This window comes from Helicoverpa armigera, chromosome 3 (genome assembly GCF_030705265.1).
Source record: "Helicoverpa armigera isolate CAAS_96S chromosome 3, ASM3070526v1, whole genome shotgun sequence".
Taxonomy (NCBI): domain Eukaryota; kingdom Metazoa; phylum Arthropoda; class Insecta; order Lepidoptera; family Noctuidae; genus Helicoverpa; species Helicoverpa armigera.
Genome location: NC_087122.1, coordinates 7,934,551 through 7,959,595, shown reverse-complemented (window position 1 = coordinate 7,959,595; position 25,045 = coordinate 7,934,551). Strand labels below are relative to the sequence as shown.

The 25,045-nt window shown below is 39.6% G+C and overlaps 2 protein-coding genes across 5 annotated transcripts; both read right to left on the bottom strand.

Moving 5' to 3' along the window:
• Positions 1 to 446: 446 nt before the first annotated feature.
• Positions 447 to 10,880, bottom strand: LOC110375173 (agrin). The gene is made up of 17 exons (XM_064043595.1): positions 10,686 to 10,880; positions 10,339 to 10,486; positions 9,284 to 9,520; positions 8,658 to 8,873; positions 8,233 to 8,445; positions 7,506 to 7,718; positions 7,169 to 7,269; positions 6,978 to 7,092; positions 6,407 to 6,643; positions 5,678 to 5,837; positions 5,149 to 5,320; positions 3,950 to 4,091; positions 2,579 to 2,839; positions 2,352 to 2,498; positions 2,012 to 2,275; positions 1,114 to 1,681; positions 447 to 1,033 (listed from the first exon to the last, which is right to left on the bottom strand). The coding sequence occupies exons 2-17, from the start codon at positions 10,460 to 10,462 to the stop codon at positions 874 to 876; spliced, it is 3,330 nt and encodes a 1,109-aa protein (XP_063899665.1). The 5' UTR covers positions 10,463 to 10,486; positions 10,686 to 10,880; the 3' UTR covers positions 447 to 873.
• Positions 10,881 to 11,962: 1,082 nt separating this feature from the next.
• Positions 11,963 to 24,157, bottom strand: Chd1 (Chromodomain-helicase-DNA-binding protein 1). 4 transcript variants are annotated; one of them, XM_049836791.2, is made up of 24 exons: positions 23,722 to 24,157; positions 22,715 to 22,803; positions 22,286 to 22,633; positions 22,036 to 22,212; positions 20,159 to 20,340; positions 19,692 to 20,021; positions 19,340 to 19,590; positions 18,701 to 18,814; positions 18,448 to 18,612; positions 18,083 to 18,363; positions 17,646 to 18,003; positions 17,190 to 17,564; positions 16,825 to 17,076; positions 16,474 to 16,641; positions 16,269 to 16,389; positions 15,883 to 16,058; positions 15,550 to 15,721; positions 15,152 to 15,314; positions 14,689 to 15,061; positions 14,392 to 14,607; positions 13,993 to 14,301; positions 13,674 to 13,888; positions 13,144 to 13,482; positions 11,963 to 12,916 (listed from the first exon to the last, which is right to left on the bottom strand). In XM_049836791.2, exons 1-24 carry the CDS (start codon positions 23,728 to 23,730, stop codon positions 12,709 to 12,711), a joined length of 5,391 nt encoding a protein of 1,796 aa, XP_049692748.1. In that variant the 5' UTR covers positions 23,731 to 24,157; the 3' UTR covers positions 11,963 to 12,708. The 4 variants fall into 4 exon arrangements, with proteins under 4 accessions (XP_049692748.1, XP_049692749.1, XP_049692750.1 ...); XM_049836792.2 differs by having other exon boundaries at positions 22,715 to 22,800; XM_049836793.2 differs by having other exon boundaries at positions 13,144 to 13,413; positions 23,722 to 24,156.
• Between the last annotated feature and the right edge of the window lie 888 nt (positions 24,158 to 25,045).

Here is a 25,045-nt window from a genome sequence, read left to right as displayed (position 1 = left end):
AATCTGTCTCGACGTTCATAACTTAAACCTGGCCGACAGTTTGAGCCTCCAATGATTTGGATATTTTTAAGTCCTTTACCTACCTACCAAAAAAGTGTTTTTCGTCAGTGAAAATAAACATAAGTAGGTAGGTAGGCAGGGCGGCATATTTCAGTTTTTGCCCCGCCTAAAAAAAATTGAAGATCCGGGGCTGGACAGCTGTTCACTATGTTAGTATCTAAATCAAATACTAAGGTTCAAAACATCCACGTTTTCTTCTCCACATGTGGCATCCTCGATAATCGATATCGAATAAAACGGGAAGTCTTAATGCAAACGAGTTAAGATGTGTCTATCGACTTAGTTCAGTGACTAGGGGTGGTCTACACCGACAGGCAGATGTTTTGTATCGGTAAGCTGATACTCTTCCCGAGCCTTTCGTATGCATAAGCAATGAAAAACATAAATATTTCAAATAACTGTATTATATAAAAGGAGATAATTTATTATAAAATGCATAGAATTAGATATGTTAAAGATAACAATATGTTACAGTATTAGAAACCGTATGAAGTCACAGTTACACGAATATCACATTGCAAGGTATAGCCATAGTATTAGATAGTAGTTTCAGTACAATAGTTCCAAGAATTATAAGTATAATTACTGCAATTTCTACATTAAAATCTGTTAAATTTAACTGTTATCGATTATTTATTTAAACTACTAGTAACAGTGTTCTTGTGATCAAGAACTCAGAGTGAAGAACAATTATATAAATTATTTCAACAAAAACAATATCATCAAGTAGTGACAATGAGCAAAAGTTATAACAACATTTAAAGGCACAAATAATAATGTTAACACAAATCATCATATTAATATGATTAATCGTTAAGGGCACACAAGCCGGGCCAAATTGTGCGGGGTGCAGGATCGCAACCCGGACGATGTGATAGTAAGCCCTCGTGCCGGAGGGATCAAGTCTCGGCCACTCACGCGCAGCCGGTGGATGCAACCCACGAAGCCGGGGATACCTGACGCACCTGACAATCTGCACCAAGTCGTCAAATAAAATCATTTTCTTTCCCTTCAAATAAAATCCTTAAAATACAAAATAAATAAAATGCTAACTTTGTAACGTTGTCCGGAGGATGACCGATGTAGATAAATGGATCGACATCTAAGGAACTCATACGTCCCTGAGACGAACCTCTCGCCACTGACGACCCAAGCTTCAACACTGCGTCCTTTTTATATCTCCTTGCAGACACCTTGGATTTCCCATCTATTTTAACCTTCCCAGTATGCAGTTCATACGGCCCACTACCGGCGTCCCACCGTAATACAGCTCTATCCTCTACAAATCCAAGCCACAAATGGTCCCTCGTACCGGAAGCACTCACTAATGCGCCCTTACCGCAAACAGCAGACACCTCGGCCCATACATCGAAGCGTTTAGCAGGGAACCTCGCGCGAGCCGTCATTCTCGCTAGACCATCGAACAGAGGCACTTCGTACATATCATGGTTATTCTCCTCTATAACCTCTTCGTACATTGAATAATCTTCTACTTCATTAGAATCAAATTCTTCAACATCGTCAATTAAAGTTTGACCTTTCTCTTTATCTTTGCTAGATTTACCACAATTCCCTTCGGCGTTACTCTCTACGACACTACTAGATTGAGTGTAGACTTTTTCTGCGAATTATCAGTTGAAGGATATTAAATCTGAATTAAATGATTAAAATCATATATTCTAAGACGATAATCAACTCTACAATACATCTAGCTTACAACTCTAGCGATATCCAATAGGTGGGAGTATGTCGATACATGTCAACTCGGGTTCGGGACTGTCAGGTTTGCCACTATCACTCGTGTCTACGGAAGCGTCAGTGAACTGCAGTGAGTTGGAGCTTTGTTTGATGTGCTCGAAGTCTTTGAGCGAAGTTCTTTCGGGCGTGTGGCTGTGTGGGTCGGAGTTCTGTCGTGTGAGGGAAGAGCGGTTGGATCTACTGGAGCGACTACCTCGGCGCACGTGTGGTGTTTCCTCGCTGCAGGGTCCAAAGGCCTGTACTACGACGTCGGTCTGTGTCCGGCAGGAGTGTGTGCGCAGATGACAGGCGGACAGGTAGGTTCGGCCGTCGCTGCCACACACGGATGGCCCGTCTGCAGGCGGGCACTCCGATGTTCCGCACTCGCAAGTCGCGAGCCCGCTGCGAACTGTGCAGTGCGCGCCGAAGTAGCAAGTCATGTGGTCGCAATTGGTAGCTGGCAATTGTGTTGATTCCGCTGTCAAAGAATAGTAGATTTAAACATCAAATCTTACAAATGAACCGGAATGTATATCTGGATAGTAAGTACTTACGGTCGAAACATCCATTAGGGCCCAGAGTATGTTCATGATTGGAGCAAACAGTGCACTTTTGCCCTTGTATACCAGGCTTACACACACAGCGGCCAGTCATCTGCTCACAATCCTCCCGCACTGAACCGAATGCCGAACACCCACAAGCTAGAAGCCAAACAAAAGAAATCAATATAACTACACAGAGAAACTTATTGGGGAAAGGGGAACAATTCCTATCAACTTACGTATGCATCCTGTATGCCCAGTGCCGATCCTTGGCAGTCCCCAGTAACCAGGCTCACAGCGGTCGCACTTGAGGCCGCCGACGCCGGGCCTGCACGCACACTGGCCTTCTTCATCGCACTGCTCGTTAACGGAGCCGAGCCGGTGACAGCCGCATACTGCCGGACACCCGGCGCCGCCCGGCCCTCGTGCCGGAGTGACGCCGTCGGCGCAGCAACCGTGCCATGACTCCTGGCAACCTTTCTTCTCGACTACTGCTTTATCTGTATTGTTAGTTTTGTTATTAAGCGTTTAAATAGAAATTAAATTTAAAAGATTAAAACTGAAAAACATGTAATCCAATAAATTTCAATGGAAGTATTTAATTTTTATATCAAGGTTGGATCCAGCCCTAAAAAGGCTCAATAGCATCGGACATGGCTGAGATCGGGTACTACAAAAGGATTTAGACATCGGGTAGTACATAGGAGAGTACATAACGATTTGGCGGATCATTATAACTATATGATTTTAATCTTAATATTTTCTATGGGTCTTAGATGCCTGACTTAAATAAATAAAAATATTAAAAAAATAACCTGTCAGTCCAAAATCTGAATAGACCGTGAAAGAAGGAAATGTGACGCCACAAATAAATTAGGATAGTGGGCATGACCACAGCGCCCACAAATGCAGATCTGCCACCGATTATGATAAAACTTTACAAACACAATATAATGCTTCTATTTTGAGTGACACTCCGACACGATAAGCGTCGGCTGTACTAATGAAATCACAAGCAACTTCATTATAAAAGCAAGTGTGATTTCTAAACATCCGGCTCAGTAATGATCGGTAATGTCTTTCACTTCGCCTACCATAAATAGATCATACAAATATGTAAATAACTAGTATTTGTCTTGTGAGCAATGCAACTTTCGAAATAAATTATGCAAACAAGGTATAGTACGGGCCCGTGTTTACTTTGCGTACTTTCTGATCGGTATGTGAACTCCAATGCATTAGATTTACCGAACCTTTCGAGCTCAAACAAACGGTCTTTGATTTAATTATGATAAATCTGCATTAATTTAATAACGTGTTTCTACTTGAACTCCTTTGTCATGTATATTTGCGTTAACTAAAACCTTCCACGAAATAGGTACCTAACAATAATTGAGTTTGGTCATACAAAACTTATAGATTTACCTATATTTGTGGCTATAATTATATTCCGTTGATGGCAGGTTCTTTTTTTACATACAAATTAAAATACTTGATTTTTTTCTTAATCCCAAAGACCTATTCGTCTACACACGTTTGAAAAATGTATGTGTACAACTTACCCCTACTATTCACATGCTACTAGTTAATAAAGTGAGTTAAAATCAAACCTTTTCTACAGCATCGTGCGGCCTTAGCAGTGTGATGACAGTAGCTCCCAACGGGACAGTCCTTCCTGCGCGGACCACCGCCGCAGTCGATAGGCCTCCCTTCAGCGTCCGTTAGTGGCTCATCGTCACCACATGGACGGAACTGTGATATATAATATAGAGGGTAAAAACAGATGAGGGAAAAGATGGTCTAGTGTCAAAGTGTTTAGTATGATTAGCAGGAAGCAAAATTAAATAATTGAATTTTATCAGTATTTACATTAAAAGATGTATCTATCGTAGAAAACACAGTTTCCGATAAATGTTCCGTGGTAAGATTGCTAATTTATTCGACAGAATTTCAGGCTTTGCATGAGACTGATATACATACTTAGATTTCTTGGAAAGCATTACTTGGCCTAATCCTTGGAAATTTTTGGCCAAGATTCAACTTGAATTCAAAGAAGATAGATCTCATCATTACTGTATAAATCGTGATGGACTAGACATGGGAAAAACGTATCATTGAAAAGAAAAGATTGATATGAATCTTTTGATCACTGGGATATGTATCACTCTTTTGTATCTCTATATCCTTTCGTATCCGCGAGTGACATTGTACTGTTGCTCAGAGTGACTCGCTTCGTTCAATTCAATCCAATGTATCACTAAATCAGTACGAACTAAGAGTGATAGAGTCGTTTAGGATAGATAGATTCGTGTATCAGTTTATAATATTTTTAAGTTTTTTATTTTTAAGTTTAATTTAAATTTACGATTTATGCAATTGGCTGTTAAAGCCGTGTAAATCGTATAAATAAATAAAAATAATGGTCAAACACTTATACTCAGTATCGAGAAAGTGAGACAGAACATTCTAAGTAGGGAAGTGCGAAAGAGATGCCTGGAGAGATTTCCGATGAGAAACCGTGACGCGAGCCGCTCAACGCTGTGTGTGCGAGTGCAACACAGATACAATCGGACGACGATTGAATGAGTTGTTAAAGATACACTGATACATTCGGATTTGAACTGATACAAAGAGTGAGTGATCAGAACGGAAAGATACATATCTTTTTTATCTATCACTCTTGAGTTACCCATCTCTATGATGGACCTAATCGCATGCCTTTTTATTATAGCACTATACCTATTATTACAAAAGGTTCTTAAGAGATACATTATTTGATTTCATCTTTTTAAATATTCTATTTACCTACCTCTAATCCTCGGCAAAGAGCAAGAGGTCTGAGCCGCAAGTCCTCCTGTCTGCGGCACGCCTCGAGCTTCATGTGGCACAACGTGGGATACAGCCTCAAGTCTGACGCGCAAACCGGCGCTGATGATGTGGCAGCCGCAGCCGCCGCCGCGCAATCGAACAGGCAGGCACATCTGGGAACAGCAGCCTTAGCTTTAACCCTTTGTATGACGAAGCGCTGATATACGGGAGACACAATTGATTTTCAATTGTTTTATAATTAGCCGCATACAAGCAGTTAAGACACTAATTTGGGATATCAACTGAAGGTGCTGGATGAAGTAGTCGGCACGATTTGGCCACAGGTGTACAGTTTGACATAACAGCTAAAGGTGAATAACTCACCTAAGGCCTTTTTCTGGATAAAATTCATATTATTTGTATAGTCACTTGCCACAATGAATTTTGAGCACGATTATGACATAGCATTCTAAATAGGTAAATTGTATCTAAAATTCTTTACATTCCATAAAGAAATATATCCTAGTGACCTGGGTTGTCCGTTGGAATCAACAGCGCACGTAGCTTCATACGCGCACTGCACACGAGCACACACGGCCGTGCCTGTGACGGCTTCACTCGAGTTCTCGTTTTCGTCGCCAGCGCGAATCTCATTGCTTATATCTGTGTATTTCGCTGATCTGTTGCCATCTGGAAATATATTTTTATCATTAACACCTTTAAATTAGCTTCACTTGTTACTAAATATGAATCGATCAAATTGAAAATCTCGGATTTTTAATAATAATTTTTAGAATAATAATTCTCATCCGTCTCAGTGCACTCTCCATAGTACGCGACTCTGGGCGGTGGTTCCCCTCATGCCTTAGCTTCACAAGCACTGCGTCGTAGTGCACAATGGTGAGTCCGACATTCCTTCGCACTGTACCCATAGCGGGAGACGACATTTGATGATTTCCCACATAAAAAATTACCATCCTACAAACCTTATATTCTCCTCCCCAGAAATAAAGAAACGAACCTGCAGTATTATTCTCATCCGTTTCAGTACATTCTCCGTAATACGCGACTCTAGGCGGCGGTTCCCCTCGTGCCTTAGCTTCACAAGCACTGCGTCTTAGTACACAATGGTGAGTCCGACATTCCGTCGTACTGCACCCACAGCGGGAGCGGGCATTTGATGATTTGCCACATAAAAAAGCCCTCTTAACAGAGCACCCTACCTTATATCCTCTTCCCCAGAAATTACAACAACGAACCTGCAGTATTATTCTCATCCGTCTCAGTACACTCTCCATAGTACGCGACTCTGGGCGGCGGTTCCCCTCTTGCCTTAGCTTCACAAGCACTGCGTCTCAGTGCACAGTGATGAGGGTATGTGCGTCGGTTGTCAGCGCAGACGGGCTCGCGCGGCGCCTCGGCGCAGGCCGCCTGGCAGCCGCATGCGCCACGAGCGCACCAAGTGCCCGCCGGACACGCGATATCCGCACACGACTCTGTAAGGCGAAAATTGATTATGGTCTATATTTTTCGTTGTTCAATTTAACATATAGGTGTTACAATTAGATGACAACGACAAGGCGGTAGTAAAAACCACCTAATTATTGGATTCGTGACCAGTTGAGTATTATGGACTTTAGAAGTCTGTTGATAGGTACCTATCAAGACTTGAATGGTTATCAATGCTAGGAACCCATGTATTCTGCGGATTTTTAACATTGATGTTTATGTGTGATTGATGACTTCGATGCATGCTTTTCAATTGTGATTCAAAATCATTTCTAGTATAACCTTTTTCTAGTATAACATGTGATTCTGGGGAACACTCACCGCACGACCCCATATGCTTGATATGAAGCCTCCTCTTCTCCTTGCAAGCCGTGTCACGCAGGGCACACACGCTGCTGTACGTTTTATTATCTGTACCACAAACTTCTTCCGTTTCCTGCAACATTGGAATCGGATGATTAGAATTATCATTCAAACAATAATGATTACAGAACAGAAGAACGGGTACTAACAGTTCCCTCTTCACAATGCTTGGGGCAAACGCAGCTGGCTTCAGAGACACCGTCGCTCTCACAAACGGCGTAGAATTCGCACTTCTTGTTCTCACAACCGTCTGTAATACATGATCCTCAATAAATAAATTCACACTTACGAAATAGTACTACCCAAAGCCGAACTGGCTTTAGGCTCAGATATAGAGAGAATTATATGGAGTTAACTAGCAGTCGAAACTCTGTTTACTTGAAATTATAGACCCTCCAAAACGCTTCCTGTTGTAGATAATTTACCTAGTAATTTGCAACACATTTTCTTAAATTTACTTCATTATCTATAAAGAATGTTACTCACTGCAAGGTCCGTCGTACAAGACCTGCACGTCACGTCGATGCCGGCAGGCCTCCAACTGTAGCTTGCACCGATTCCCGTACGAGATGCCGTCCGAGCCGCACACGGGCGCGAACTCGTTGGAGCAGCGAGGACAACGACACACTCCCCGTCCGCCCGTCGCCACGCACTCGCCGCCGTGAGGACACACGCGGTCCGCGCATACGCCGTTGGAACCTGAATTTAGAAATAAAGAGTTTAATAATCGTTTCGCTCATCATCATCATCATCCTCCGAACCTTTTCCCAAACTATGTTGGGGTCGGCTTCCAGTCTAACCGGATTCAGCTGATTACCAGTGCTCTACAAGAAGCGACTGCCTATCTGACCTCCTCAACCCAGTTACCCGGGCAACCCGATACCCCTTGGTTAGACTGGTGTCAGCCTTACTGGCTTCTGACTTTTCTGGTGTCTGGCTTTTCTGGTTTCGTTCGTTATTGTTTAATTAATGGTATCCAGATCGTTCGTCAGCCACAGTGGCTGTTTTCTCTACGGAAATCAGCTAGCAACGCAAGGCATTTCCGCAGATATACAGGTGCCTTCTCTTTCCTTCACTCTCATAGCCCGAATGAGACGCCAATCCAAAAGGACCGGAGAACTGTATGTACCACAACACTATAGGCACACCAAATATTTCAAAGAAAGCTGACAGCCATGTTCAGAAATAGGGGAATATAGATTAATAAGCATACCGCAAGCTCCTGCGTGCAACACCCTCAGCTCTCTCCCTACCAGACAGGCGGCTCGTCTCAATTCGCACTCGCTATCGTGTGTGCGTGAATCTGAGCCGCAGACGGGACGCAGTACCGGCTCGCAGGGGGGAGGACAGGCACACACGGCACCGCCGCCCTCCACTCGACACTCCGCGCCGTGTCGGCACTCCACCTCCGCGCAAGGGTTAACTCCTGATGATGTTAAAGTTACGAAAATATATAAGAAGTAATCTCTAAAGAAATAAGCAGTGTTTCGAACTCATCTAATTGCGCTTGAAAGTTTTCTGCTAAAATTATCATTTAGTGTATTTTTAAGCAATGAATCTGTTACTTATTTACCCGAGAAAACATTTCAAATCATCACAGGACATAATACGCAGATAGTACTCCGAAACTATACTAACCCGAACTACACTGTCCTTTAAAAATAATCTTCAACTGCTTCCGTGCTCTACAGGACTCCCGATGCATCTGACACTCGTTGGAGTAAGTCTTGCCGTCGGAGGCACAGACGGGGGAGAACTCTAGGGGACACGGCTCTGCGCAGCGGCAGGATGGGGAACGACGATCGTCCAACTGACACACTTCGGGGTCTGGGCAGGTTACTCCAGAGCATGGGTCTGGAAAAGATATAATGCTTTGTGATTACCAAGTAGGCCTATCTACGTAATCCACAAATTTTGATATTTCAACGTCGTGACTGTCTGACGCAGGTTTGTAGACCAAAACCAGCCTTTTATTTTCCAAACAGCTTATAGTTATCGGCACGAATCTTGAGCTCTGACCTACATCTGCGCAGAAGTAATTTATTGGGTCCCTTTTGTGGTATGAAGTGAGGCGCGGGGGCGGGCTAAAGCTTTGATTGGCCCGCAGTTTATCGCGTCACAGCCGTCACTCGGGATTGGTTCTTTGCTAATAAATCACTTCTGCGCAGATGTAGGTCAGAGCTCAAGATTCGTGCCGGTAACTATACCTAATATTTACAAAGTACCTAAATACATACTGCTTATCGCCAGAATGTGATACTAACCACATTTACCATAATACTTGAAAGTTATATTCGTATTTGACTCGCAAGCTGCTCTTCGCATCTCACAGTCGCCGGGGTAGTCGCGAGCGTCGCTTGCGCAGAGCGGTCGCGAGCCCTCGTGGTCACCGTAGCTGGGGCAGGACGTGGGACACTCGCAGTTGTGAGCGCGGCCATCGGGCGTGGGCCGGCACAGCGCTCCCGGCCTACAAGTCACTCCACGACACGGGTCTGGTACGTCTGATGGTAGAAACAATCGAAATATAACATACCTACGTTTGACCAAGGTTGTGGGCACATTCATCCGATATGACTGATTGTTGATATTTATTCACATTCATAAAATCAGGTATATAAGGGAGAACAAAAGGGGATATAAGGGATGTATTCTCATAACTAGATCCCTCTTACTTAAGGAATGCACTTTTTTCTAAGAGAGTATAGAGGGAGAGAGATCCTCATGTACTCCACATGAGGATAGTACCTACATAAGGATTTTATGTACTAATATAGGAGAGACCACATAAAAATCTATACATATAATAAAATGATAGGAAAGTCAAAACTGTACATTGAATATTTTTTTAAAAGAACACTTGGGGGGTGATCCATAATCGATTCTGAACCCAAATATGTAGTTTTTAGAATTTTTGTCTGGATGTCTGTTTGTCTGTATGTTTGTCCCGGATAAACTCAAAAAGTACTGCATGGATTTAAATCAAATTTTGGATGACTATTACCTGGAGGTCAGTTCAACATATAGGCTATATATTATCACGCTATCACCTACGGGGGTTGAGCAATGAACGATTAAATAAACGAAATTGGAAATTCTATATTGCCCACGCAGACGAAGTCGCGGGCAACAGCTAGTATTAAAATAAGTGCGACGTCATTAGTAAATTAGGTATAAGGGTTGTGAACATGCCTTCAGTGAAAATGTAGAAAATTAAAATTGAATAAAATTAATACAATTCGAGAAAGGAAGATGCACTTTTTAAACCACTCATATAAGACTTCAAACAATAAAATTGTCAACAAAACCTTAGTGAGCTTACCACTAGGAAACAAATAACAGGCTTCAGCAGCCGCCGCAAGCACCAGGAGCGCCAGCAGCGTCGCGCTCACCATTGTCCGACAGGCTCGCCGCACTTGGCCGCTCTTGCTTCCACCATCACACATCGTATACTCGCATTGCACTTACTTCTACAAATATATTCAACAAAATATACCTCATTTAATATCCTACACGGTTGTCCGTTCTAGGGTGAAAACTACTGTTCAAAATTCAATAACAAAGCGATCAATAAACATTAGGTTTTTGCTTATATTTACAAGTAAACTTAATTAACTGGAGCACAACTTCAAGCGCAAATCGCAGGAGTAGATCTAAATTATAACTTACCAAATGTTCGCTTCTGTTTCGTGATTACAATTGGGGCATGAAATTGAGAGGACACATTTATTTATCGACAAGTTTAAAAATAAAAGCTAGGTATTTTGTTTCTGCGCACAAAGCGTCATGTTTGGCACGATGTTCCCTCAATCGACGGAGGGGTACTGAAGGCACTGAAGCACTTGTCTGAATGAACCCGTTTCGCTCATGCGCACTGCGATATGACCATCGGGAAACAGAGTTATTAAAGTAGACGTGAAAAGTGCCTCGTCAATAACTCGAAGCTCGTTATCACCTACCTACCTACCCACTAAACTACCCTACTCATAAAAGAGCCACAATTTCTTTTGAGATTCTAATACATCACAAAAGGCATTAAGAAACCTAGTCATTCACGATTATTATGAAACCTATCTGCTTTTAAAATCTAATGTACTTGTGGGCACCCAGGTTTTCAAAATAAAATACCTAAGTAAAATGTAGATATGTATGTGGTGACTATGTATGAGATCTTGACGCTTACATCGGATACTTCACTTCTGAAAACGGCTGGAAACCTGCTTGGAAACTCAGTTTGCGTCCTTAACTTTGCCCAATTGAATCAGCTCTTCAAAAACGACATATGAAGGGGCAGTATACAGAGTAGATAGTTTACTATTACCTATAGATTTTTTTTGGCTTCTAATCCAATATAAAACCGCGATCGATATCGCAGATTGTGCGGACACCTCAATACCTATGTGGTGCTGCGATTTTGTAAATCAGGCACATTCCTTATCTATACTAATATTATAAAGCTGAAGTTTGTTTGATTGTTTGAACGCGCTAATCTCAAGAACTACTGGACCGATTTGAAAAATTCTTTCAGTGTTAGATAGCCCATTTTATTATAATATTAGTATAGATTTGCCTTTCATTGTCATATTTGCTTACCTAAATTTTCTTTTCTCAGGCTTTCACACTGGCGGATTTTTAAAAAATCTGTCGCTTTTTAACGTCAGTTTTTAACCGACTTCCCAAAAAGGAAGTTCTTAATTAGACCGTATTTCTTTTGTATTTTCTGATACTAGTTATCAACTGTTCGATATCGCCGAATCGCTCGGAAAATCCGCTGGTATGAAAACTCCTCACATTTCTCACTGGTGGCACCTAAATAAGTAGAATTCACGATCACAATATATTATTTTAATAAGATCGGTTCTTACAAAACATATCCCTTTCTGCACACCCTCGAACATTGACGTGGTGGAACATTAACAAGTACGGAGTTATAAATAAAAAACAACTTTCAACTTTAATATGTTTATTTATTATCATGGTATATACCATTCAAGACGTTTTCACTCTTATTACATTCACAATTGCATGTAACAGAGAATAAGACTTTACATAATGTATAAAAATAGGATTGTACGAGCCATAACGGGACTCGGAAATGCACGCAAAATGAGAAATGAATTTACAAATTAAAACTCCTTCCTGTCCACTGCTAAAATGCAATGACAAAGTTATGTGCCCCTTCTGCTAAGCTATACACAATTTCATGAAATTGCACATGATTTTAAATTACATGCAAACCTACTAACAATAGCTAAATTTTGTACATTTGCTACGACCTATTTATATCACTTGTTTCTGTCAAGTTAAATACATAAATCATGATATGAGGCATCAAATAAATAGAAAATTCGATTAGACATTAAAAAACATTAAGACCGCGACTAAATTGGAACAATATAAAAATTAATTAATTAGGTTTTCTTTCTAAATTCTGTACATTAACAATCAATCGACAGATTCGGCAATAAATAAATTTACTATACAGTCTTACTTATAAAATGTCACTAATAACGTCTCTTCATATCGATGCGCTTTCGCTTATCACATAGATAAAAACCACAGCACTTTTTGTCACTTATGTTTACACTTCACGGTTAAACCAGCGTTCTGAGGAGATCTCTACATGCTATCTATTTACAGAATATAAAATACAATTTTATTTACAAGGCGACGGAAGTGCGTAACTACGGCATTACGTGGGAGGTGCGCGTCGGTCGTAGTCCCTTCGGTACACCTCCCGTTCGTAGTCGCGTTCGTCGTACGCGTACTCGGGCTGCGTGTAGCCGCGCCAGTCGTCGGGGTAGGGCCGCGCGGGCGGGAAGCCCATGCTGCCCGCCATGCTGGCGCTGTCGTAGTACGCGCCGTACGGGCCCGGCATGCCGCCGAAGCCGCTGTACCTGCTGTACATAATAAACACTCGTTTCAATCTTTAGTTAAATCACTAAACATTATAACCTCGCCTTCTCTCAGCTTTTCCTGGCTTCAAATTTCGCAGGAAGCAACAAATCTAACATAAATCTTATGGTTGGTGACCCACAGCTTTCTGTGGGACCCGGTCACCCGGGTTACTTGAACATAAGGTCCTAAAAATAAAGGGAATCGTAATACAATAATAAAATAATAGTACCTCCTCTTGTCGTGTGGGCGCGGCGTGCGGTCGGCGCGGTACTGGCGCGGGCCGGGGTAGGCGGGCGGCGTCCAGGCGGGGTGCGCGGGATGGTCGGGGTGCGGGTGCGGCATGGCGTAGGGAGGGCGCGAGCGCGGCGCGAGGCCGCCGCTGTCGCGGCGCGTGCGGGAGCGCTCGCGGTCGCGGTCGCGGTCCCGCTCGCGGTCGCGCTCCCGGTCGCGGTCCCGCTCGCGGTCTCGGTCCCGCTCCCGCTCCGACCGGCTCCGCTCTCTGTACATCAAATCGTCCCGCTTCAGGCTCCTATCCCTATCCTTGCGATCCTTGTGCTTGTGTTTATGTCTGCAGGGATGGACAAAGCGATAATGGCGGTGAGCGACGAAGGAGAGGTTAGCGATTTCATGAAATGAAAGAAAATATTAATATGGAAATGATAGATGAGGAAGCGGGCGAGCGAATGGAATGACATTCGAAGATTGTTAGTCACCAAATGGATATCAAAACTAAATCTAAATGAAAGTGACGCAATTTACCTTTCATGACGTTTATTTTCACTCGGCTCTGGGTCACATTCGCCTTCTTCTAACTTTCTCTTTATTCCCGATGTCTGTGGATGCTTGTCGTTGGCCTTATCAAATTTATCTCGGTCTGTTTTAGGCCTCTTCTCCTTTTTGTCATTAGCATTATCAGCTTTTCCATCTTTTTTATATGATTTCACATGATTGCTATTGTGATTATTTTTGTTATTCTGAAAAACGAAAACAGGATTAAAGATGCAAAATATTATATACAAAAATTCTCATTTAGAGTATTTTACCTAAGTCCATTTTCTATTGAAAATTAGACACTAACCTTAACATTTTCTTTATGTTTTCCATCTTTCTTACTAGACGATTCATTTTTCTTCAGTCCATATTTGTATAACCTATAAAGCTGCTTTGCATCAAAGTTTGTAAACTTGGAAACAAAGTACCAGAGATTACTTCTCCACTCAACTTTCTTTTCGGGATCAGGATATGCGTCTACACATATGTCTATTTGGTTCCCGATCTGCGTGAGGCAGGCTCGCGTCCTAGCTACTTGATCAGCTTCAGATAATGTTTGGTCAGGATTATCTAGTGCTCTCAATGCTTTCTTCACAGGCCTCATTTTTTCTTTACACTGCAAAAAAAGGTTTATAAACATTTAATACATTTAGCATATCATCAAAGGTTTAATATTAGGCTGTTACTGTATTTTTTTTATGCATACCTCTTCAAAGACTGAAGGGTCGAGGTCGCCGAGTACCTCCAGTGCCCTCGGTTCATTGTTGGCAGTGAAATGCATGGGGCCCGCGGGCTTCTTGTTGCGCGACTTCATTTTGTCAGATTTCCTATTGCCATCTCTCTTTGCGCGCTTTTTATCTCGCTCTTTCCTGTCATTCGATGTCTCATCGTGAGTGGACACATCTTCTAATTTCGACTTATTCTGAAATATAAATAAATACAGTTAGCAATTTACTGTAACCTATCGTCATAATTTTAATCATATTATGTGAAAATTACAAACCTTATCAGATTTATCATTTTTACCAGTCTTATTTGATTTCTTATTCTCATCTCCAGAACTACCGTCATCTTCTACAATATCCTTGGTAACAGGCTCTTTCTGTCCTCTCTTAGTCCGAGGTTTTCTTTGTTTTTGCTTGCCATTCTTTTGATCTTGCAATTTCTTTATGAGTTTCAGTAAATACTCTGCGCGCGATTGCAAATGTTTTGCTTGAGGTTTCTTATCTTCATTGGTGAGTATTTTATCTCCAATTTCAAAGGATGAATCCATTTTAATAGCTTCCCAGGATCCCATACCATATTGATATATTCCTGCTAGTAATTTAGAATCATCTGCTACACCCCACTCAACATCGAAGTTTGCCGGCCTCGTCCTGCAGAAACAAAAAAAAAAAATAAAAAATCGCCCTTTTTACCTGACTAATTATTTTTTTAATTTTGCTGTCCAGGTTAAGGTTACATGCCTGAAATCCAATTGCCACTTAAGTCTCTCTTCTTTCGTGTCGGGCAGGAAAACGTCGAGCGGCGCCAGTTCGTCCTGACACGCCGCCATCGTCTTGGCATTGACTGGTACACCGCCAAGCTTGAAGGTTTTCCTAGCATTCTTGCGGCCTTCAGTTTGTTCATCTGGAAGGAGATCATTTTATTACTAATGATTACATACATCTTTCATGGTTAAGGCAAGGTACATGGTCCATGTACTAAAAGTTATGATCATGATATTAGCTATGCTATGGCAAGACATAGAACAATGTTTCCCTCAAAAACTTGATAGTGTCCACCTTATCAAAAACTCATGATTCCTGCTAATATGTAGTATCAAACGTTGGTATTTTAATTTTAAAAGACTGAAAATACTTACTTGCTACTTCTGATGTATCATTTAGCACAGCTTTACATCTCTCTTGCAAAATTTCCCCCAACTTCTTGAGTTCTGCTAAAGGTTTTTCTTGTAATTCTGCATCGCACGCTATACTATCGAGATGCTTTAGGGGTGCCGAAAACTTTTTGAAACTCTTGACAAATCTTCGAATCTGCAATTATTAAATGTTGCTTAGAAACTCCATGATTGGCTGACATTTTCAGTATCAATTAGCTATTCGACTGTTATTTGAGCTATTTAAACAAAATTGGCTAATTACATACTCGCCAAGTTATACTGTATCTGTAAACATTTTGTAGTTTCATTATTTACCTCTTGATCAGTAAAGCCTTTGATTTTCTCTCTATGCGAGGCAGGTGGTCGGCCTCGCTTCCTTGGCCGGTCGTCGTCGGAGCCTCCATCCGTGCCGTCGCTCTCGGCGTCTCCGTCCAGCTCGGCGCCGTCGCCGCCCTCCGCCGACCCACGACCGCGACGCTTACGACCTTCACCTATTAAATAAGAGTTTTATTAGAGAAAGTATACAGTGTAGTTACTCACCACACCAAACGACATAATATGAACTATAATGTAATTGAAAAATTGGTTGTGTAAAGATCTACTCGATTCCGAAAGCTACAATTTGTCTCTTCTGAACTTTATTAGTAGCAATAACACAAAAGTTTTTTAAGTATTTTGCCAGGTGTAACAATTATACTCACTGCCATCAGCATTATTAGCTTGCAAATTCTTTCTCCTAGGAGGAAGGTATAAATCCTCCATTTCTTTATTTTTCTCCTGTTCAGCTATCGTCTTGCGAACATTTTCAGGAATAATATCATCCTAGAAACAAAAACAAAAATATTACAAAACATCCCTTAATCTGACTAGTCAAAATTACTACATCGAAAATTTACTTTTACGCACCCAATCTTTACTTTCTTCTTCAGCGTTTTCTTTCTTGACTTCCATTACAGCTTTGTCTTCGTCAAATGCGAAACTAGCAACTTTGAAAGCTGACAGCAACTCGTCTCCCGCCATAGAAGGACCTTCGTCGCGGGTCTCAGCTCGTTGCAGGATTTCATCAATATCACACTGTGTAAAAAATAAACATGTGTAAAGAACCATCATGGAACTTTAAGACCTTGATTGTCTATTGTAATATAATAAAAAGGAATCATTTTTTTGTAACATTTAATCAGGGTCAAGGCGGTAGTTCTCATGGAACGCGAGTGGAACTGTGGAACAGCTACATAGTTATATATATTTTTTACTTACGACAGGATCCTCATCATTCTCATCATCATCCTTAAATAACTCTTCAGCACCAAATTTTAATATTGCATTTAAGTCTTCTTTGTTGAATGGGTTATTGGCACTTGTCGCAGACGCATCACGCTTGTTGAGAACAGTTCGGCCAGTCGTGTCCATTCTCTGGATAACGAGATGATCAAGCACCATTTTTCTTTTAGCTCTTTCCACAATATCTTCTTCTACCGACCTAGCAGTAACTAATCTATAAATGTTGACCTGAAAGAATAGATGAGAAAGGGTTTAATCACGCGTTCATATTACACGAGATAAACTTGCTAATAAATAAGTACGTCATTTAAATGAGGCACTTGAAAGAATGATATAATTACCTGGTTCTTTTGTCCAATACGATGCGCTCGTGCTTGAGCTTGCAAATCGTTTTGAGGATTCCAATCTGAATCGAAAATAATGACGGTGTCGGCAGTGGCCAAGTTGATACCAAGACCTCCAGCGCGTGTTGACAATAAGAAACAGAAATCCGTCGAACCCTCAGCATTGAAGTGATCTAAGGCTTGTTTCCTAATTTCACCCTTTATACTGCCATCAAGACGTTGGAAAGGAAAATGCCTTCTTTGTAAATATTCAGCCAAAATGTCCAACATTCTGACCATTTGTGAAAATATTAGCACTCTATGACCTGTTTCTTTTAACCTACATAACAGCTTATCTAATAGGAGTAATTTTCCCGAACCCCTCAATAATTTCTGAAACAATGAACAATATTGTTAGTATACATATTGCTATGCAAATGCTGAATTAATGTGTATATTTGAGAGAAGTGTTACCTCTACAGCATCAGTTGTTGCAAGTGATGCTCTAGATTCAAAATCTTCGGGCTTCGTCAATAAGGCATGATTACAGCATTTCTTTAATTCAATAACTATATTAATGAATGTATTTATAGACCCTTTCACTCCTTTTCTAAGGGCACTATAATTTTTGGTGAGAATCCATTTATAGTATTGCTTTTGAATCGAAGTCATTTCTACTCTTAAGATTTGTTCTACTTTGGCAGGCAATGACTTTTCGACATCCTTCTTCTGCCTTCTTAAAATAAATGGTTCTAATTGCTTGTGTAACTTTTCGTAGCCTTTAGTGGCAGCATCTTCATGGTCTTTCTCAAATTCTTCCCAAGACTCAAACCTGAAATAGATGCACTTGTTAAATAACTCCCACAAAACAAACTTAGTGTTTATTTAATATTTATTATCACAATACTTACTTATAAGGCATTATAAAATGCAATAAGGCCCATAATTCCTTCAAGGAATTCTGTAGTGGAGTACCCGTAACCAGTAACCTATGATTTGTATCAAATTCCTTAAGTGCTTTATACAATAGAGAATCATCGTTTTTTAACCTGTGTGCCTCATCTACTAATAAGCACGCCCAACTAAAGGACCTTAGGAATTGTCTATCTTTGAGTAAAATCTCATATGTAGTTAAGATGGCATTGAACTTCAGTCTTTTTGAGCTAGCGAAACTCCATTCAAATTGTCTGAGCTGTAAGATAGGAAAAAATAGGAATTAAGTACCTATAAAACGAATGGATTGCATAAACAGGTGTTTATATTAATGTTTACTTACGATTTCTCTACTACTGAGATCACCAATATAAGTAACAACATTAATATCAGGCGCCCACTGCTCAAACTCTCGCTGCCACGCCGTCATTGTACTTAAAGGCACAACACATAGGAATGGTCCATAAAGTTGTTGTGATTTGAAGAGGTAGTATAGAAAACAAATGGTCTGAAAAGAGTTGATGAGAGGATAATACAAACATGTAGAATGTTTCTTTCAATGCCTAGATTTCAATTTTATAATCTACTCAACATACCTGTATAGTTTTACCTAAACCCATTTCGTCGGCAAGAATAACAGAGTTGTCTTTACACCAGGAATGTATTAACCAGTTTAATCCATCCATTTGATAGTCTCTCAACACAAAACTCTGTAAAGAAGGAAATATAATTTATTTTATTACCATGGTATCATATAGCCATATTAGTCAAATTCAGATTCAGGGAAGAATGTAATGTAATTTAAACCATCAAGTAGCCAGAGCTCAATTCAATCATAAAACTGAAGTACTATTTGTCTATGTCGACTTTTGAATAATAAATATAATAACATTATACGTATTAACATTCTAAAATCATAAAACGCGCTCATTGATAACGATTGCTGCGTGATTACTCGTTCTAGGTCACAGCTCTTAAGTTTTAAATAAGCGACATCTGACAGAGTTAGTAAAAACTTCGGAGTTTAAGTAATCTCAACGGTATACCGGTAGATGGCGTTGATTTAAACAGAGCAAATAACCTAAACAGTGGAAATTTGACGTATGATATTGAAATTAACCTGAAATCAAAATATGTTATAAAAATAATAATTGCAAATGAAAATAAATATCAGAAGAAATTTTGACTAAAAGAAAATAATTTAAGAAATACGTATTTAATAAAAAATAGCATACCGCATCTTTTCCCATGTATTCAGGCTGTTCCTTGACATGGTGGAACTTAGGCCTTCTCCTCAAAACAGGACAATGCCGAGACGGCGTCGTTTTGGCTGCTTCTCTATATTTGAAATGTTCTACTTCTTGTGGCCATCTCTTTTCTATTAAAATCGCATCTTCCCAAGTGGCATCTGCATATGGAAGTGACTCCCATTTGCAAAAGTACTCGTGTGCTGTACCGCCGCCTTCTAGTTCCCGCGTCTGTTCCGCTGTTAAAGCAAACAGTTTAGTTGACATAAGTATGATTACAAAACATACATAGGTAATATTTACAATCAATGGAACAACAATTATAAAAATTAATAATTACCTATTATCCTCTCTACATTATTGTAAGTCTTCACCAATTCTTGCTGCAACTCATTTTGACATTCAAAATAATCTATATCCTCAGGACCCGCCTGCTGCCTCCACCATGATAATTCAGCTTCTTTCTTTATATAATTTTCTAATTTCTTAAGACCTTTAACCTTTTGTTCATTGAGTGACCTTTCGGACTCCCATGTATTGTGAATGTGTGACCAGCCTTTCCATTTGATCAGGTACTGAGGTTCAGTTGAGTCAGCATCATCAGGGTTACAATCGGCATTAGGATCTCCGTGTTCCTCTATGTAGTAAAGTGTAGTCACATTCCCAGTGACTGCATAATGATAAGAAGACATTAGCTAAAATTTAATAGTGTATTTGCACCAAAATGCAAAAATAACAGAACACTAAATTCAATATTAAAACTTTCTATAAAAAATAAAGTAAAAAACCATAGAATTCAAACTATACCTCCTTTTTTCCCTCGGCGGACGCCTAAGACCCTTTCAATAGTCTCACTATGGTCTTCCGGTTCAGGTTCCGCCTCAGCTTCACCATCCACGCCTTCCACTTCCAAAAGATCAGAGGAGTCGGTTTGTTCATCACTCGCTTCTTTGTAACTAACTGCGGCGCCCGTACGTCGCGTTGCTGTCCTACAAAACAACAAATCACAAATGCATTGCCTATATCAGCGACATCTCTTAGTATTGACGGAAACAAGCGCCCTCTGACGTCACCGACAAACGTAAGCATATCGGTCAAGTACGCGCGGTGATAGTCGCTAAATGCGCCGCCATTTTGTGTTGTTCAAAGTCACGATACATTTGGTGAGCAGAGTAGCAAAAAATTTTAAGGCCGCTTTCAATATTTTTTTGCAAAATACGAATTGCTATATTTTAACCATTTTTCAGAGTTCAAAGAGCGCTGAGCACTTAGCAAAATGCCGTTTTATTTTTATATGCGACAGTTGTATTTAATATGCGTTTCGGCGGAGGTTGACTATATAACACAAATCCAGTGAATTTATTACTTGCTGAAATGATATTTTCATAATGTGATTTATAACAAGATTTTTAAAATGCAAACATAATGAATACCTAATAGTTCAAAAGAATTGCCATCCACTAAACTGATTTTATTTATTATTATTTAACCAGAAATAATATTCCATCGACTAGGAGACTTATTCGACTGAACGAAGAAGTATTCGGTCGAGCGAAGAAGTATTCGGCCGAGCGAAGAAGTATTCGATTGAACGAAGAAGTATTCGGTCGAGCGAAGAAGTATTCGGCCGAGCGAAGTATTCGATTGAACAAAGAAGTATTCGATTGAACGAAGAAGTATTCGATTGAACGAAGAAGTATTCGATTGAACGAAGAAGTATTCCGTCGAGCGAAGAAGTATTCGGTCGAGCGAAGAAGTATTCCGTCGAGCGAAGAAGTATTCGGTCGAGCGAAGAAGTATTCCATTGAGCGAAGAAGTATTCGGTCGAGCGAAGAAGTATTTGGCCGGAAGCAGGAGTTTATAGCCACACAAATATTCGGCTGAGTAAATAAATAACAGATTAAAAGATTTCCCAATTTAATTAAAAAATAATATTCCATTGAAAAGAAGTATTCGGCGGAACTAAGCAATCAACTGAAGGAAGAAGTAATCAGCCGAATGATGAGATATTTGGCGGGAAGCAGGAGTTGTTCGCCACAAATACAAATATGCGACCACCATTATTCGACCTAAAAGACGAATTATTCGGCAGAAAGAAGGAGTATTCGGCCGAACGAAGAAGTATTCGATCGAACGAAGAAGTATTCGATCGAACGAAGAAGTATTCATCCGAATGAAGAAGTATTCAACCGAATGAACGAGTCCAAACAACAACAGCAATAAAGCATATTCTGCTTATGGTTTATTTCGGCCCAAACATTTAGATTCGGAATAAACACTTTTGCTGACAATTTTCGAAAATAGAATGCACAATGAATAAAAAAACAGTAAAATTAAAGGCTAAAATCTATCTTATTTTTTAACCTGAGTTCTTACTCATCTCGTTATCTTTAACTGTGCTTATTTTCATTTACTACAATCATAAAAATGAGTTTCAGAAATAGCATTTAAATTATCTAAAAATACAAGAACTACATATTGTACTTTGACAATTACATTACTATTATGATGCCACTAGTTTTTATCAAAACATAATTAAAAATAAGTAAAACCATTATTATGAGAATAATTAATATCATAAACACAGATTATCAATCTGTATTAATGATCATGTTAATGAAAATATAACATTACTACTGCTAGAGATAGCTATTTTTGAGAATAAATTGTATAAAGATACAAACCTTTTGGTTTCATCATCAGTGCCTTCTGAACTCTCATCCTCATCGCTGGTAAATCTTCTTCGAGTTGGTTTCCTTTTCCTGAGAGGTACACTTCTTTGGCCTGGTCGTTTGGAGGGTGGGGGCGGTGAACCTTTTAAGTCACTATCACTATCAGAAGAGTCTGAATTCCATGAATCACTAAAATATTTCATTTTTGTTAAAAACACAATAACATATTATGACATCGGCATGTATTTGTATTTATTACTACCTTTTTTTTCTACTTTTTCTACTGTGAGTCCTGCCTCTTTCACTTGAATCACTATCTGCTAATTTAAGTCTATCTGGTTCCTTTCTTGATCTGGCTGATCTCCTAATTCCATAAATGTCAGGATTGTCTTCCCATAAGTCTGACTTTAATTTGCTATTTCGTGATCTAGATTTAGTAGGAGAATCATCATCTGAAGAATTCTTGTCTGTATGATGATCAGATTTTGATGAGTTTGCATGACTGTGCTTTGGTGATGATTTTGTGTCATCACTGTGATGAGATCTGTTAAAAGATTTCTCAGATCCAGACCTTTCAGACCCAGACCCTGATGAACTAGATCCACTTTCACTGTTAATACAATAATTATAACATTACATTTACATACATAATAAGAAAGTCACTATTACTACAATATGAGGAAATACCTACCTTTCACTACCTGAACCTGAGCCGCTGGAATCACTCTTCTCACCTTTATCGCTATTCGAATCACTTCCAGATTCGTTCATGAATCCCTTCTGGAACAAATTCGAATCATTAATGATGAAAACAACTGCATAAAATGTTCGTAACCTTATTTGTAACCTATTCTTAAATTGTATGCTGTAAATTTCGATCATTGTTTAAAAAAATATATAAAATGAAAAGTACAATAATATTTTTGTGCATAATTAAGAATTGCATGTCACAATAAGCATCAAATTATCATTTTATAATTTAAAATGACTTCTAGTGGTTTGTTTAGTGCAGTGTAGAATGTAACGCTAGCTTTCAAAAGGTTAACGGCCCTAGAAATTAAGTTTTTTTTATAGAGCCAATATTAATTAAATGTTTTAAATCTTGGCTCTATCTGAAGTAACACTGGTTCTGCTTGATTTGGCACCTATTGGTTAATGAAAACTCCTGAAGAAATAATTACTAACCTCAAAGTATGCGTTCAAAGGCAGAAAACATCAAAAACTCAAAATATTTCATTAAAATTAAATAAATTGAGGATGCTTGAAGAATATTACAATTTACACCAGTTTTACCAGTGGGATCATAGGGAAATTTAATGAAAAAGACCAACATAACCTCAAATGATTGTGTCTTGAGTAGCAAAGCTCAGTAAGACCTATTTTCAAAGCTAAATTGCAAAAATGGGTCCCTTTTGAAAATCATTTTCACTGCGTGGTATCGAAAGATTACGTAACAAAGAATCATCGCAAACACTTTCTTGCGTGGGACAAGAATGTTTTCATACATAAAAACAGCAAAATGTATTGTAAACAATCACAAAAACCCTCAAATCCACAATTACGTCTTAAAATTTCACCCTGTTTCGGGGCCACACCCAAGTCTTCTAGAACGTTCCATGAATATTTTAAGCCTTTAAAATATAACAAAATAAACAAATACACAAAAACAATGAAAGAAAAGGCTTTAAAATCACTTACCAAGTGCATTTTGGAGTTATTTCAAGGAATACACGGTTTCTTATATAATTAACGACTGAAGCAGAGAAAAACTGTATAATTCATTAAGAAAAATGTTAAGAAAACACACGATAATAAATTTTTCAGCATATTTTTATGATAAGCGAATAAAATGCGAAAAAATATTTTGCAGTAAAATCTTGTCAAGCGACGCCATTTTGTCGTCGAATAAATTCTGGTGACGACGGAAATTAAAGAACAGTAATTTTGCCACAAAACTTTAGTTAATTTAAGGTAAACAGAGACAATAACCACTAAAAAAATTAAAAACGAAACTTTAGAGCCGTCAGAAATACTACTTCTGTACTGGAAATGATGCGAGCACCGCGCACTGCCAGCGAAACTCGAAAGCTACAGCCATATTGCCATCTGCCAGCTGCCTGACGAAATAATTACGTAGGGATGTCAAGTGATCACAATGATTAGGTGCTTGGAATTTATAATAGTGGAACATTTCATTACAGCAACTTGCAGGAATTGTGCGTTTTAATTAATTTATTTATGTGATTTTTTATAAAAATATATATCAGCAAAACAAGAGTTTTCTGATTGTACATTATTTAGCTATACAATAAACAAACTGCAATAAAAATTTTCGTCAAAATTTGTGCTAATTAATTGATCGCCTAGGCAGCGCCGTTTAGATTGTTTATTAAGTGATAAACATGTCGGTAATCTATTTTTATATCACTTAAAAAAGCATATACTCGACATATTAGGAAACCACAGGAATTTACAAACTAAATGTGGTCTAGTTATGACAATATAGGTAGATACGTAAAGTATCTATTTAACTACTTGTTATTATCCTTCGCCTCTGCCTTGCCTCTGCCTCGTTGGTCTAACTGTCGCAAGTGCGGCTGCTGAGCACGAGGTCTCGGGTTCGATTCCCGAGTCGGGCCGAAATCGCTTTGTGGGTTTTAGAAGACTTTCACAAAGCAGCCCGGAGCCTGGAAGTTGGTGATTGATACACCCGTGCATCGGAGAGCACGTAAATGTCGGTCCTGCGCCTGATCTCTCTCCGGTCGTGTCGGATTGCCGTCCCATCGGGTTATGAGAGTGAAGGAATAGGGAGTGCACCTGCGTCTGCGCAAATGCTTGTGCACTATAATATGTCCTGCGCAATTGGCTGATCTCCTTAAATGAGAACAGCCGCCGTAGCCGATAATCGGCTAGGAGGACATCATTATCCTTCACAGTTAAATATGATCTAAGAATCTACATATAACGCAACAGCTACTTTAGTCCAGTAAACAGGTAAACATTCATAGCTTTTTTACAAATT